General features: G+C 33.3%; 1 protein-coding gene across 1 annotated transcript in view; it reads left to right on the top strand.

Annotated features, from left to right (window-relative positions):
• Window positions 1-897: 897 nt before the first annotated feature.
• Window positions 898-14,657, top strand: part of LRRTM4 (leucine rich repeat transmembrane neuronal 4) — a 661,549-nt gene continuing 647,789 nt past the window's right edge. The window contains exon 1 of the mRNA XM_023763225.1: window positions 898-2,475. Within this exon, the coding sequence (XP_023618993.1) occupies window positions 898-2,475 (1,578 nt within the window). The remainder of the gene's footprint in view (window positions 2,476-14,657) is intronic.

The following is a 14,657-nucleotide window of genomic DNA, read 5'->3' as shown; positions in this document are numbered from 1 at the left end:
AAGTTAATGGAGGTAGGGGAGAAAAAAAAAAAGTCCGCGAGACGTTTGAGCAGGTTGGGATAGGGGGGAGGGGGATGGTAGCTTGCGTTTCTCTACTTGTTTATACCTCACATTTGCAAAAGCAACTATGTTAAACGTAAGAGTAAAACGAACACTGCGCGAGTTATGTTTCACCTTATGCAGATATTTTAATGAGAACCCGAGGATCTGAACTTTGGAGTGTTTTGTGTTATCAACAGTCAGGGTCCTGAGCTGTGCAGATCACTGGGCAGGAGAGCTAAGGCAGGCAGCTCTTCCTAATGTTGAGGATCTTGACTAATTAGTCTTCGTACCAGGCTTCATTGGCTGCCCGCGCTGGTCCCAATGCCATTTTCTCAGAGCTCAAACATTGTTTTTCTATTATGCAATAATGATACAATTTCAGGCAGGACAGACTTGGATTACCTTGACATATGACTGAAGCTCCTTTGCCAAATCACAGCCTGCGTGCTCAACTAGGAAAGATGTACAAGCATGGGGCTTTAGGAAGCCACATTGTATTTTTTTCCCCCATTTCCAGAAGACTTGGTGCTCCTGCGTTTGGTATTGGTATTCAACACTGACTTGCCAAATACTTACTGTTATTAAAATGTTGGCATTCAGCGATAAGCCAGGCTCAGGGCTTTTCCCTGCTGATGTCTGCATGAACTCCTGAAACTCGGGAAAGAAAGCTGTTCTCGGTTCTACAGCCCTGTGGTGATTTAAAAATCAAGGAAGAACGAATGAAACCTGATAGGGAACATGCAGCCCTGGAGACAAGAAAGCTTTCAATGTTAAATGCCTGGTTCTGAAATCAACTGTCCCGTCACTGCCCTTGATCTTGGTAAGCTGGGGATGCTTTATATGAATAGCTTTACAATGTGCATTTGTCTTCTTTTTAACATTGTAGGTTTCCGTTTAATGACGCAGCTGCGAGGCATGCGCGTGGTGCTAGCGCTACTTTCCACACTGCTGCTTGTTATGTTCACGGGGGCTCAGAGAGCTTGCCCAAAGAACTGCAGATGTGATGGCAAAATTGTGTACTGTGAGTCTCATGCTTTCGCAGATATCCCAGAGAACATTTCTGGAGGATCGCAAGGCTTATCATTAAGGTTCAACAGCATTCAGAAACTCAAATCCAATCAGTTTGCTGGCCTTAACCAGCTTATATGGCTTTATCTTGACCATAATTACATTAGCTCGGTGGATGAAGATGCATTTCAAGGCATCCGTAGACTGAAAGAATTAATTCTAAGCTCCAACAAAATTACCTATCTGCACAATAAAACCTTTCACCCGGTTCCTAATCTCCGCAATCTGGACCTCTCCTACAATAAGCTTCAGACTTTGCAATCGGAACAATTCAAAGGCCTCCGGAAACTCATCATTTTGCACTTGAGATCCAACTCACTCAAGACTGTGCCAATACGAGTTTTTCAAGACTGTCGAAACCTCGACTTCCTGGATTTGGGTTACAATCGTCTCCGCAGCTTGTCCCGCAATGCTTTTGCTGGCCTCCTGAAGTTAAAGGAACTCCACCTGGAGCACAATCAGTTTTCAAAGATCAATTTTGCTCATTTCCCGCGTCTCTTCAACCTCCGCTCCATTTACTTACAATGGAACAGGATTCGCTCCATCAGCCAAGGCTTGACATGGACTTGGAGTTCCTTGCACAACTTGGATTTATCAGGGAATGACATCCAAGGAATCGAGCCGGGCACATTTAAATGCCTGCCCAATCTGCAGAAATTGAATCTGGATTCCAACAAGCTCACCAACATCTCCCAGGAAACTGTCAACGCGTGGATATCATTAATATCCATCACTCTGTCTGGAAATATGTGGGAATGCAGTCGGAGTATCTGCCCTCTATTTTACTGGCTGAAGAATTTCAAAGGGAATAAGGAAAGCACCATGATATGTGCGGGACCTAAGCATATCCAGGGTGAAAAGGTGAGCGACGCCGTGGAAACCTATAACATCTGCTCTGAAGTCCCGGTGGTCAACACAGAAAAAGCCCACCTGGTGCCCCAAACTCCCCAGAAGCCTCTGATTATTCCCAAACCGACAGTCTCCCAATCTGACCCCGTCCAGCCCACCCTGGAAGCACCCAGCGCCTCCCCGGGCTTTCAGATCCCCGGCGCAGAACAAGAATATGAGCACGTTTCGTTTCACAAAATCATTGCCGGGAGCGTGGCCCTGTTCCTCTCGGTGGCCATGATCCTCCTGGTTATCTACGTGTCCTGGAAACGCTACCCCGCCAGCATGAAACAGCTCCAGCAGCACTCTCTCATGAAGAGGCGGCGGAAAAAGACCAGGGAGTCTGAAAGACAAATGAATTCCCCGTTACAGGAGTATTACGTGGACTACAAGCCTACAAACTCTGAGACCATGGATATATCCGTTAATGGATCTGGGCCCTGCACATATACCATCTCTGGCTCCAGGGAATGCGAGGTATGAACCATGATCCTCCTAAAAGCATTTCTACTGCGGGAAAGGAGAGGTAAATGTTTGAAGCGCTTAGAGGTGTCTCTAATCACTAGAAAAGATTAATGACCCTGTGGCTTTTGGGTTTTGCTCAGTGTGAAAGGTTACTTGCTTACATGACGACCACCAGGAAATTGACTGCTTTTATTTTATTTTATTTTTTTTAATGGTTGAAATTTGAAGGAAGTTCATTCAAGGATGAGATTAAGTTGGAATAAAGTACTATGTTACAACATCTATTTTTTTTTTTTTACCAGTTTGTATACAGGGGTTGGACTTAACACACACATACACACAAACAAAACTATTCTAAGATTTCTGTCTGGTTCTTGTTTGACTTTTATAATGGAGTAGAGAAGGAGAGGCCAGCTTAATTTAAAAACACAGTGATTTTACCAAAATTCCAGGAGGTAACGAAGATTTAAACCAAAGAGCAATTTATCCAAGGGTTGATTTTGTTGTAAATTTTTAGTTTTAATTAAAGCATGCAACAGGGATCTCACAAGGATAACTGTTTTGTGTTACTTGCCATTTAGTTATTATACCAGCATAGAGAATGTCAGAGGCCTACCGTGTAATTGTATGAGGCTTTTAAATATGTCTTCCTCCCTTCCTTCCTTCCTTCTTCCTTCCTTCCTTCCTCCCTTCCTCCCTTCCTCCCTTCCTTCCTTCCTTCCTTCCTTCCTTCCTTCCTTCCTTCCTTCCTTCCTTCCTTCCTTCTCCCCCTTCTTTTTTTGTTTTGTTTGTTTTTTAATTATCAGACATAGATCACTTTTCAAGGGTTTTCTTAAGTGCTGGCTATTTGTATGTAATCAGAATGAAACTTAAGTTTCATTTTTGGGCTACATCCCCAGAAAATAAAATCAGGTCATGATGTTGTGGATGATTTAGCAGTAACATAATGACAGGCAAGACAGGGGTGTTTGTGTGTTGCTGTCATCCCCAAAAAGAAATGATGTGTATTCTTGTTAAACTTATCCAAAACTACGTGATGCCAATGTATATAAATAAAAAGAGAGAGATTTGAGTTCTGGGTACTAGCCTTTCTGTGACATTTGCCTCAAATGAAGGCATTTCATGTTATACTCTTTTCATTTTCATGAGACAAAGTTTGCACTCAGTTTCTGATTATTTATTTTAAAGATCACTTATAGGAACATGTTTATGAATAGAAAAATAGCCACAGGTTTCAACTTGTTAGTAAGTAATACTGGATACAAATTATTCTTTTCTTGGTAAAATTGATCAAAAAGTGCAAAGACTGTAACTGCCAGGGCCTTGTTGCTGGAATATAAGAGTGAAGAGAGGTTAAGTTCTGGCACTAGTGGTCTTAACATCCAATTTTAGATGATTACATTTTCAAAACAAAGTTTTAATGAGTATTTAAAGACTTTGCTCTTTTTAATACTAGTTATAACAGTTAAAATATAATTTGTTCTTTGATAATGTATACCCAAATCTTTCCATAGCCTAAATGTAGATGCTAATGCAAATGTTTTTCAGACATATACTGAGTTTGAAATAATCTCCAACTCAGTATAATTTGCAGTATTGAGCTATTCTTCACAGAGTTCATTTTCTCTTATTTAGTCCATGACTGAAAGTGAGAAAAGTAACCCCGGATAATAAATTTCCCAAAAAAACCTGTATATGCAATTGCCCTTAAACATTAAAGAGAATAAAAGATTTTATATAAAAGTCTATATAAAGATGTCTTTATTACAGTCTGACACTTATATGTGTATATTAGTAAAACAAGTTCACCCTGCTTTAATCTAGAGTTTTCTTATAATTTGAGATCCATGTAAAGGCTAGTAGTATAAAAAGGAAGGAAAATCCATTTCCATTTATTCATTTTCTCTTGACTTTTGTAATAGAATGGTGAGATTCTTAAAAAACTTGGATCAAGAACAATGGATCCAAAACTTTTCCAGATTATTTTTTCAAAGACCCTAGGTATCATAATCGGAAAAAGACAAAAACTCATTTTATCCTGTGAAAGCATGAGTGTTTAAAAACACAGTTTGATACTATATATTCTATGTAGATTGGAGTTTATGATTATGAAATTGCAGTGGCATTGTTGGGGATGTACATGGTGTTAAGGCAATAAGTAACGAAGACTTTAGTTAAATGTTATAAGAATTTGTTGTGTTAATATGGCAGCCCTACTGAAGTAGACCAAACTCTACGTGCCCTAAAAAGTAAAAAGTAGTAGACTATACATTTAAGACCATAACTCCCTTTCCATTATAAGTGGTCCAATCAAGCCACATTTAAATGACTACTAAATTGTTTTGAAACATAAGCATGCAAAAACTAACCTTGCAGCCACCACTATCCCTTTCTGACAGGTTATAGTGATAGGTGGATATAACAAATGAGGGAAAGCAAATTTTTAGAAATTTTTATGAAAACCATAATTTTCTCTCACTTCTTGGTCACCCTGGAGTAAAATTTCTCCTGTTAAGAAAACTTCTCTGCAATATGAACCCAAGCAAGAGGAATGACCTGCCCAAGATAATGATTTTTTAAGACAATAGAGGTATGCTAAATGTAATTGTGGTGTTGTTCATAAAGCTTACATATCAATAGAGAATCATAATATATTTATAATTTTTTGAGGTAGCTTTTTTTAAAATTGAAAATGTTAAACTGTACCCAACAAAGCCATAAATATTTAACTAGAACACTTAGCACCAAATGCTAATTTTCTAAGATAGTGCCTTGAAAAAAGTTTCATTAAATTGAAAATTCCACTTCTACGCGAATGTCATATTTAGTTATCTAAATAGTGAAAATATTCATTTTGTATATTTCTTTTAAGAAGAAAATAAAAATATTGATATTTATGATAAGAATGATGTCTGTGAGCCACCACACAAATATAGCATGCAGTTTACAAAGAAGTAAGTTGGGCTCTATTTTTTACAAAATTTAATTTTGACAAGTCCATGTGCACATTCTCTGCTCATAAATTGAAGGAGAATATTATAATAAGTTAGGCAGTAAAAATATCTTATATCTATAAAAGAAGAATAGAGTAGATAGTTATGAATAATTAATATGATATATGGCACAACTCTGACAGATACATACTTCTCAATCATCATACTTGGAGTGGATCAGTGTGCGTGGTTGAATTGAATCATTTAATTTGTCCTCAATATGTTATCAGAAAAGACAACTTAAAGCCAAAAGGACACAGCTTTGCCTAAAACTTTGTAAGGTGTCATTAAAAGAGGAAATTTCCAATGCATACTTTGAAGATAGCTTGTGAACTTTTGCATAGCTTTATCTCATTACAAAATATATAGGATCGTGAAGTCACTTCATCTTGTGTACCAAAATTTTACGTAGAGGTGATATAGAACACAGTTTTGAATACCTGGTTCTTCTAGGATGTGTTTATCAACTGGAAATAGCAAGGTCCTTTATAAAATTAGTCATTGGGAATATAGTACAAGAGAAAACATTTCAAGTTTATATTTTGAATTAAAAAAAGAAGAAATTGGTAAAAATGAATGAAATCCTCCATCCAAGATTTTTAAGAGTTAAGTTATTGAAATATAAAGTTTAATGATCCCATAGTGCTAAAAGTACTGCCATTAGGCAAATGGGAGTATAGGTGACATTAGTTATATATTTTCTAAATACTTGATATTTTGGTTATATTCTTCAGAGTCGAGTAAACTATAAATATATTGGTTGTTATTAGGGGCTTTTATTCTTCCTTTCACTGCTATGCAGTGGGTTGTATAGACCATTACTAAGAGTTTATATTTATTGACTGTATTGGGTCTGGTTCAAACTATTGACCTAAGGAAGTTATTAACATCTTTCTACACTTTAGAAGTTGACATTTTGAAGTATACTGAATGAATTTCGAAGAACTAAAAAGCATAATATGTTCAAAGAGGATTCTAAGTGAAGCAGAATCAGTATCATTGAGTTAAATTTACACATTTCCAATATAAAGTTATAGAAAATAGACTTTATTTTGGTGGCTGTCTACTGTTGTATTATGTTAAAATGTTATAATTGAAATTATACTTTGTATATTTATGTGTGTATATATCTATGTGTGTTTGTATGTTTTCAGAGAGAGGGAGGGAAAGAGGAGGGGATAGAGACAACATAAATATATTTCTATTACAATTTTTGTCCATTTTGAAGAATTGACATATTAGTTAAAAAACAAACAAAACAGTTTTAAATTACCAGAATTTGTTAGTCAGGAACATACTTCTGAAGATGTATATTTAATCCTCTCTAAAATTAGAAGTATCTTATGTCTAGATAGTCTACTATTCTTTCTGTAAAAAACAAACAAACAGGATTTAAACTACACATGGTCATATTTGGTGTGACTTTGGACTGGTTCCTTCATTTTTCTGTGACCCATCACTGAATCGAGTCTATTCAACTAGCACAGTATAGCTCAAATCAAAACATTTCTCAGATCAGTAAACTTTGTAAAACTTCTCTGACCAATCCCAGGACTACAAGCGCAAGATGGGAGATGCTCGAGAAACTGAACTATTTATAGTCATTGTCAAAGAGAAAAGAAAGAACTTGAGTTAAAAAAAATGGCCTGCTTCAGGGACAAGTACTTTTCACACACCCATGTGTGAACACATATGCACACATGCAGAGACAAACCCACACATTTAAAAATATCTTTTAAATTTTTCCAAGTAACTAGTTGTTTTGACAGCATTTAAAGTATTACTTCTTTTTTAAAAATCTATAGTCTGAATTTGATCCAATTAAAGTCACTTGTGAATAGCGTTTTCAGAGTGACAGCTGTCAAAAAGGCCTGACATTGCCAATTTAGGAACAATTTAAAGTGACGATAAAGGGTTCAATTTCTTTCCCTAAAATTAGCTCAAATTCACAAATCATAGACAAGGTTATAATAATTGGTTACTCTCTAGGATCCCAAGTTGAGATGCCTTAGGAATATATAGCTTTTGAAACACCCCAGTAATATTCACATCATTCCTGGATTTTTCTTCTGGAGACTTTTCTATATTCAATAGAATCTAGTCATCCTCATTCGCAGTAACTACATTTATAGATAACTTTATGCTTTGGAAGTTGTTCGGTAATATCATTGGGGATAGTGACTCATCAGAGTTTTCGTGTCTCTAGAGTTTCATGAATCACTAAAACAAAATGAAACAGTGGCAACCTGTATATCACTAGATACTGGGAGTTTTGAAAATGAGTATGCCTTTGGATCAGAAAAAAAAACCCAACAACATGAAAGTTAAGTTGAATATGTTTTAAAAATTCAAATTGCCTTTTATAGTACCCAAAGAACTAGAATTCATTGGTCAGTTTAATAAAATCTCCATATTCTTAAAATGAAAAAGAATTATGAGGGTATTTTTCTCATGCACTCATAGTACAGAAATTTTAACTGTAAGATAAGACAGGTTGCAAAAAACCCCCCACAAAACAGTATTTTCTATGATACCAAAATCACTGACTTTTAAATAAGCTGCTTTAATATCCTTGAAACTGCTTGATATGTGCCAAGGCTATGATTTATAGTCCTGCTAAATGGTTTAAAAAATAATGCTTTCACTGTCAAGATCAATTAAGGTCTAAACAAATGTGGGGATAAGTCCTTTAAAAGACAGAAGTTAAACTTTAAGTCAAATCTTACATATTATATAATACCCATAAATACAAAGTTTGGGAATGAAATGATAACAAAGCTGATACATGTTAATGAAATATTAAAGTAACGGTGACAATTTTTAAAAAATCAGAAAAAAATCTTTCAAAAAATATGAATAAGCTTGACTAAAAGGAAAACATTGAGCAAAAGCTGAGGCCTGGATATCAGATAAACAATAAACACATGTATAACTAAATAAGATTATGATAAAATTTGACATTATCGTTTGTACGTGTAAATGAGATATCTTTATATTTTAATATTATATAAATGGTATTTTTAAATATAAACATCAAAGTAACTGAAATATAATTGCATTTAAATAATTATGTAAAATTAAACATCCATATATTCCCCATAAATATTTCTAAAAAACTGAAGCATATATTGCACACAGTAGAGTAATATATATTATACTTTTGAATAAGCCCTGTTCTTTTCTAACTTGTTCAGTTCACATGAATTACCTCAAAAGTAAATATTTGGGGGAGACCTTAAAGTATCTAAAGAAATCAAAATAAGTTTGTTTATTCTGTCATTACCTCCATTTATTGTGATTGCTTTCTGAATTTTCAGACATCTACATCACCATATCTTGGAAGGTTATCGTCTCCCCCTTACTTCAATTTTTTGTGTATGTACTGAATTTTCAGACTCAGAGTTAGAGGTAAAGTTGTAATCATTAAACCTAGCAAGAAGGTTCATTTTTTATTCTTTTTTTTAAATATAAAATTTTGTAGTAGAAGAAAGTAAGGTGCAGTAAACATTTTTATCACTTTGGTTTAAGAGAAAATTTTAAGGTAAACAAAGTAAATATAATAGCAAAACAAAATTTTCTACACAAATTTACAATTTTAATTAATGTTTTAAGGGTTGGAATCTTCAAATCTCATTGAATTTAAAAATTAAAATGTATATTGATTTTTATAGTATGTTTGAGTATTTGATGCAGACAAGAGAAAAATAAATATAAATGGGTTTGTTTAAGAAAATTCACTCTTAAGGTCTCTGTAAGCAAATCTATACTTTCAAATGGGAATATAGTTGTGAATTAATTCCATTTTGGGGTTATTTTTAAATTTATAGCAAGACAATATAACACTAAATTTGAAATAGCCAAATGATATAGACAAAGAGGGAAAGTGAAATTGTTTTATTTTGGAACGTTAATGTATAATTTATATTCACTGTATATTTTCAGTTTTAAAGAATAACAATTGTTGTTTTGCTGTCTTCTTTTAAAATCAAGCATTGTCAGATAAAGCATTAGAATTATATTTTATTTCAATTTATTTAAAACTGTTTAAACAATTTATTTATTTAAAACTGTTTAAACAAACAAACAACAACAACAACAAAAAACAAGCAACATTCCTTGGTATAAATTCTATGTTTACTTTTTCAATTCCTCCCTCTTTCAAGTCACTTTCCTGAAACATTGGTTCTTTAATTTTTTCCTACATATCTAATTATTTGTGGTGATGGGAACTTTTGAAAGTTGATTTTTTGGTTTCTTTTAACTAAGTCCTATCAAATACATTTATGTTCAAATAAAGTCCTGAAAACATTGCTTGCTTGTTTTAGCATAAATTTGATCATGATGCATTTCACTATTAAGTATTTGATATTTATAAATTTTAGTTGACATCAACTATGGTTAAGTGTTTCAAATAAGATTTTAAAAAAGAAATTAATTATGCCTGAGTCTTTTTCAGTGTGGTCTCCACAAATGAAAAATTGTTATTTTCTTCTGTGCTTATAGGTCTGGAAAAGTAATAGCAAAGAGGTCAGCCTTAAAATGCTTTTAGGTTGATGGTCAAACCACAGCATGGACCAAAATTGCATTGGTCCAGTGGTTAGATCAAGGGGTGAAAAAGAGGTCTCAGAGATTTGAAACTGACTCACTTTACTTCTGTAATATTGGACAAGTAAATATAAATCTGACCTTTCTGTGATATAATTTTCCATCTATTGAACTGGGATAAGAACTTTCTAAATAACTTGTTGAAATGAGTAATGAGCTACTATTCAAAAACCACTCTGAACTCCTTCAAAAAAAAAAAAGCTTCAGTGTAAATATAAATGATTATTAGTCACAAGCCCTACTGTCTACTGAAAAATGCAAAATACAATGTGGCTGTATTATTTTCATTGTTATTATTATTATTATAATGATGGTTATAATACTCCCTGATGTAGAAACAAGTGTTGTGGTTACATTTTTACTAAAATGAATAATAAACCTGACCTTTCAGTCCCTTGTCTGAGCTGTAAATATTTCAGTAATACCCCAGGATTGTAAAATACTCCATTGGCTGAGCATATTATTCACATTTTAAAGAAGCAGCATTTACAATTCTTTTATTGGTATTAACTCTAAAGAGGAATTAGCTTACAGAAAGAACTTATAAATTTCCAATCTGATTATGTTTAGAGTCCTTAGGTTCATTTTCTTAACAAGTGGAGGCAGTTTTAATTTCCCCAAAGTGTTTATTCATGACAAGTGGGAATTTTTAAACAATATACAGGGTATTCTTAAATAAGAAGTTAATATGTGATTTTAAGAAGACTATTTCTCTAGAATGTATATTTGCTTAAATATAATCTGAACTCTTATTTTTTGCATGAGTATATTATACAAGTGCTATTTTTGTCCCAATGCCTGTAATATATTTTAATTTGAAATGCATTTCTTTTTAAATATCCCCATAGAATATGTCTTGTTACTATTGTGTGCTATGTAATAGAAGGTACCACTGGGTACATGTCCTTAAGTTAAAAAAAAAAGCCTTACAGACAAAAGAAAAAAGGCAACTCTGCTAGAGAAGACTACACATTGTGTTCTTTGTTTGGAAAGACAAAAGTAAAGTTTGGATTCTGCCAGTTGTTGAATATGTCTCCTCCAATTATGCATTTTGGAACTAGGGAAATAACCACAGGATGGGTTTCTGGGCCCACTGAACCCACTGTGAAATGGACCTGAACTAAAAGTCCATTAGTGGCTGCGAGACCCCACTCTGACTAGGGGACCACAGCGACATTTTTGCATCTCCAGGAATTAGTCACTTTAGAGGCAGGTTCCAGCCATCCTCCAAAGATCACTCTACTTTCTGCAAAGCACAGTCAGCTTGGTAAATAGCTGTATGTGCTTATGGGGAAGGCCAGGGATAGACATAGACGTTTATGTGTTTGATAGTTCAGTAGGGTCTTTCCTCAAGGCGATCTGACCTGCCATTCATTCAGAAGGCTCTGGATCTGTAAACTGCCTCAAGTCTGGGAACTGCTTATGATGATTCAATATATATAGACAAGAATTTAGTAGATTGATCACATACTTGTTTTTTTCCTCAAGTACTTTTTAAAAAATATATTTTATTGATTTTTACAGATATGAAGGGAGAGGGATAGAGAGTTAGAAACATCGATGAGAGAAACATCGATCAGCTGCCTCCTGCACACCCCCTACTGGGGATGTGCCTGCAACCAAGGTACATGCCCTTGGCCGGAATCGAACCTGGGACCCCTGAGTCCGCAGGCCGACACTCTATCCACTGAGCCAAACTGGTTAGGGCTCCTCAAGAACTTTTAAAAAATTATCTTTATTGTTGAAAGTATTGCAGGTGTCCCCTTTTTCTCACATTGACCCCCCTCTTCCCCTGTCCTGCACCCCACTATTTGTACTTTTTATCTAAGGACACTGCGATTAAATAGACAACATCATATGTGGCTTTTGAATTGAACTGTTTGTATTACTATTTTGATAGTGTTGTCGCTTATGAGAACCATGCCTATCTTGCCTTTGGCAATGAAGTGCTGGCACTAGGACCATGACACCCAGGGATCTCTTTTTCCCTTTGCATTTAGGGATGCCGGTAAAGTGGTAGCTGGTCCCACTGTAATTTCTGACCTGTGGTAAAGAGTGATAGCAGAGACATTAATCCTGATATCGCCTTTCTCAGTCTCTTTCCCCTCTCCGGTTGCAAGGTTATCAACCAGGTTTACATCTTGAGACATGGTCTATAGTATTCTAATCAGGTTTTTTTAAAATTGGGGAATCATTTCTTAGACTCTAATCATGAAACTTGAAAGATAAAATATGTAAAATGTAAATGTAAATTTTTAACCTTTTGCAAATCGTAATTCCATTTGGCTCTCTATCTACTCATGGTCTGTCTTCTCAAAGGACTGGAGAAAAAGAGAATTTTAAATTACTCTTTCAACCCTTTGGCCCTTTAACTTTGGGCTAACCTCGGGAATGTGTGTACAATTCTCCACTCAAAACATGAAGATTGGTGAGGACAACAGCATCCATTCTCTCTCATTGCATTTCTTACTGAAAATTCTTTTATTGATTTTGTCAGACTATTTCTATTCTATTAATGCTAAATAGTTAGATACATATTATTTTGAACTATGAACAAGTATAATTTTATGGGTCAACCTGACATTTTACTTTCTAATTATAAATGAATACTTCTAAAGAAAATGTTGAAAGCATGAGGTTATTTATAAAAATAAATAAAATAATGATAAAATATTTCCATTCTGCAGTAATGGAAATCGTTTAAAATCTGCTATATTTTCTTCTGTCATATGCATATGTATGTCTATATGGATATTGATAAAAATAACTGGACATTGAAAACAGTATACATATATTTATATACTATAACTTTGAAGTTCAAATTTTGAGATGATTACAATCACTTTTTAAATATTATCTTTTGAAATTACATCTTTAAGATGTGTCATGTTTTACTTATGCCTCCCTTTTGTTAGACATTGATGATGCTTTGTTTCACTGTTATAAATATTTCTTAATTACCTCCTCATCTAGATAGATTACTGGAAGAGAAAATTCATAGTTAAAAGAATGAAAGCTTTAAACTTAACTCATGTTAACAAGTAACTCTCAAAAATATATTTGCATTACAACATGCATTGTACAAGAGTCATCATTTCCCCATCTGTACACCAATGTTATTTACTCTTTTTAAATTTAAGAAGTAGACACATTATATATTTAATGTTTAATATTTATATTTTCAGATTTAATGCAATAGATTTTTTCTGTATGTGTTATATTATCGAATTTCTTACTTTCAAATATGGTATATTAAGTCCATGAGTCTACAATAAACTAGTTTTCATTAATAGCTTTTTTTAAAAAAGGCTTTTCCCATTCAGTGTGTAAGTAAACACTCACTGAATTTTGATCATTTCCTCTGTAGGCTTATTTTTATATTTAATTCTTTAAGCTACCTAAAATATTCTTCAGTATATCATGTGAAACATAGACCAATTTGTTTTTTCTTACTAAAACACAATTTTAGTGTGTTTCACCTAATATTAATGTAATTTTTATATATCCATATCATTTTTGTGAATTCTGTATTCTTCCCATAATTCCCTCTATTCTTGTATCAGTATTATATTTTTACACTATTAAAGTTTTTAACATTTAAATTTTTATAAATCTGTTATTTCTACTAAATGTCATATATTTAAAACAATGACCTCAGTCATTCTTTGCTATTAGTATTTATAATAAAATTCTACATGTTTTCCTCTTTCTTTTTGTTTCTGAACATATACATACACAATTTATTTTGACTGAGATTATGTGGTTCAATGAATCTGAAAGGAAATAATTAAATTTCTACAGTCATTAAAAGGAATGGTATGGATGTTATGTTATAAAAATTGCATAAAGCTTCATTTATATTACCCATTTCTTTAACCCCAATACAGATGAGTTGATTTGCTTTATTTTAAAATTCTAATACATATATAAGAACATATATGTGTATATATGTTTATATAATTATTATCAATGTTTTCACCAAATCAATTCAATATATATTAAGCTAATTTTTGGAAATTTCTAGTTAAAAATAATTTTGTAAAGTAGGAAATGTGTTAACTTTCTAATCGTTCCTTTTTTACTTAATTTCTACATTTTATTGATTAAATCTTCTAGAAAAATATTAAATAATTTTGGTGATTAAGAACACATTTTTCTCTAATTTTAACAAACTGCCTCCTGTGATTTTATCCATCTTGTCATTTTATTTATTCATTCACTAGGTTATCAAAAATGTATTCTGTATCTATATTATTAGTAGGTGTTAACATGGGACTTATTGCTGTATTTACAATAATGAATAAAATATTTTATTTTAGGTAAAAATTGATAACATTTATCTTACCTATAGTTTTATTTATAAAATAAACATCAGGGTGAACTAGAAGTTTTACTAAAAAATCTCTTTTTGGCATGTTGTTATTCTCTTTTTGCAAGGCATGTCTTTTTCCCCACTTTTTAGTGTGTTTTTTCCAAATATATTTTATTTTTTCCTCATATATAACTTGCAAAATTTCCAAGGTAAACCTTAGCTTCACACACAGAAATAGGAGAGCTCTTTAAGAGCTGTCACAGAATCAATCACAAGAATGATCA

Source organism: Myotis lucifugus, unplaced genomic scaffold, assembly GCF_000147115.1.
Source record: "Myotis lucifugus unplaced genomic scaffold, Myoluc2.0 scaffold_277, whole genome shotgun sequence".
NCBI lineage: Eukaryota > Metazoa > Chordata > Mammalia > Chiroptera > Vespertilionidae > Myotis > Myotis lucifugus.
Note: the sequence above shows the minus strand (reverse complement) of the source record. Positions and strands in the feature narration are given on the sequence as shown.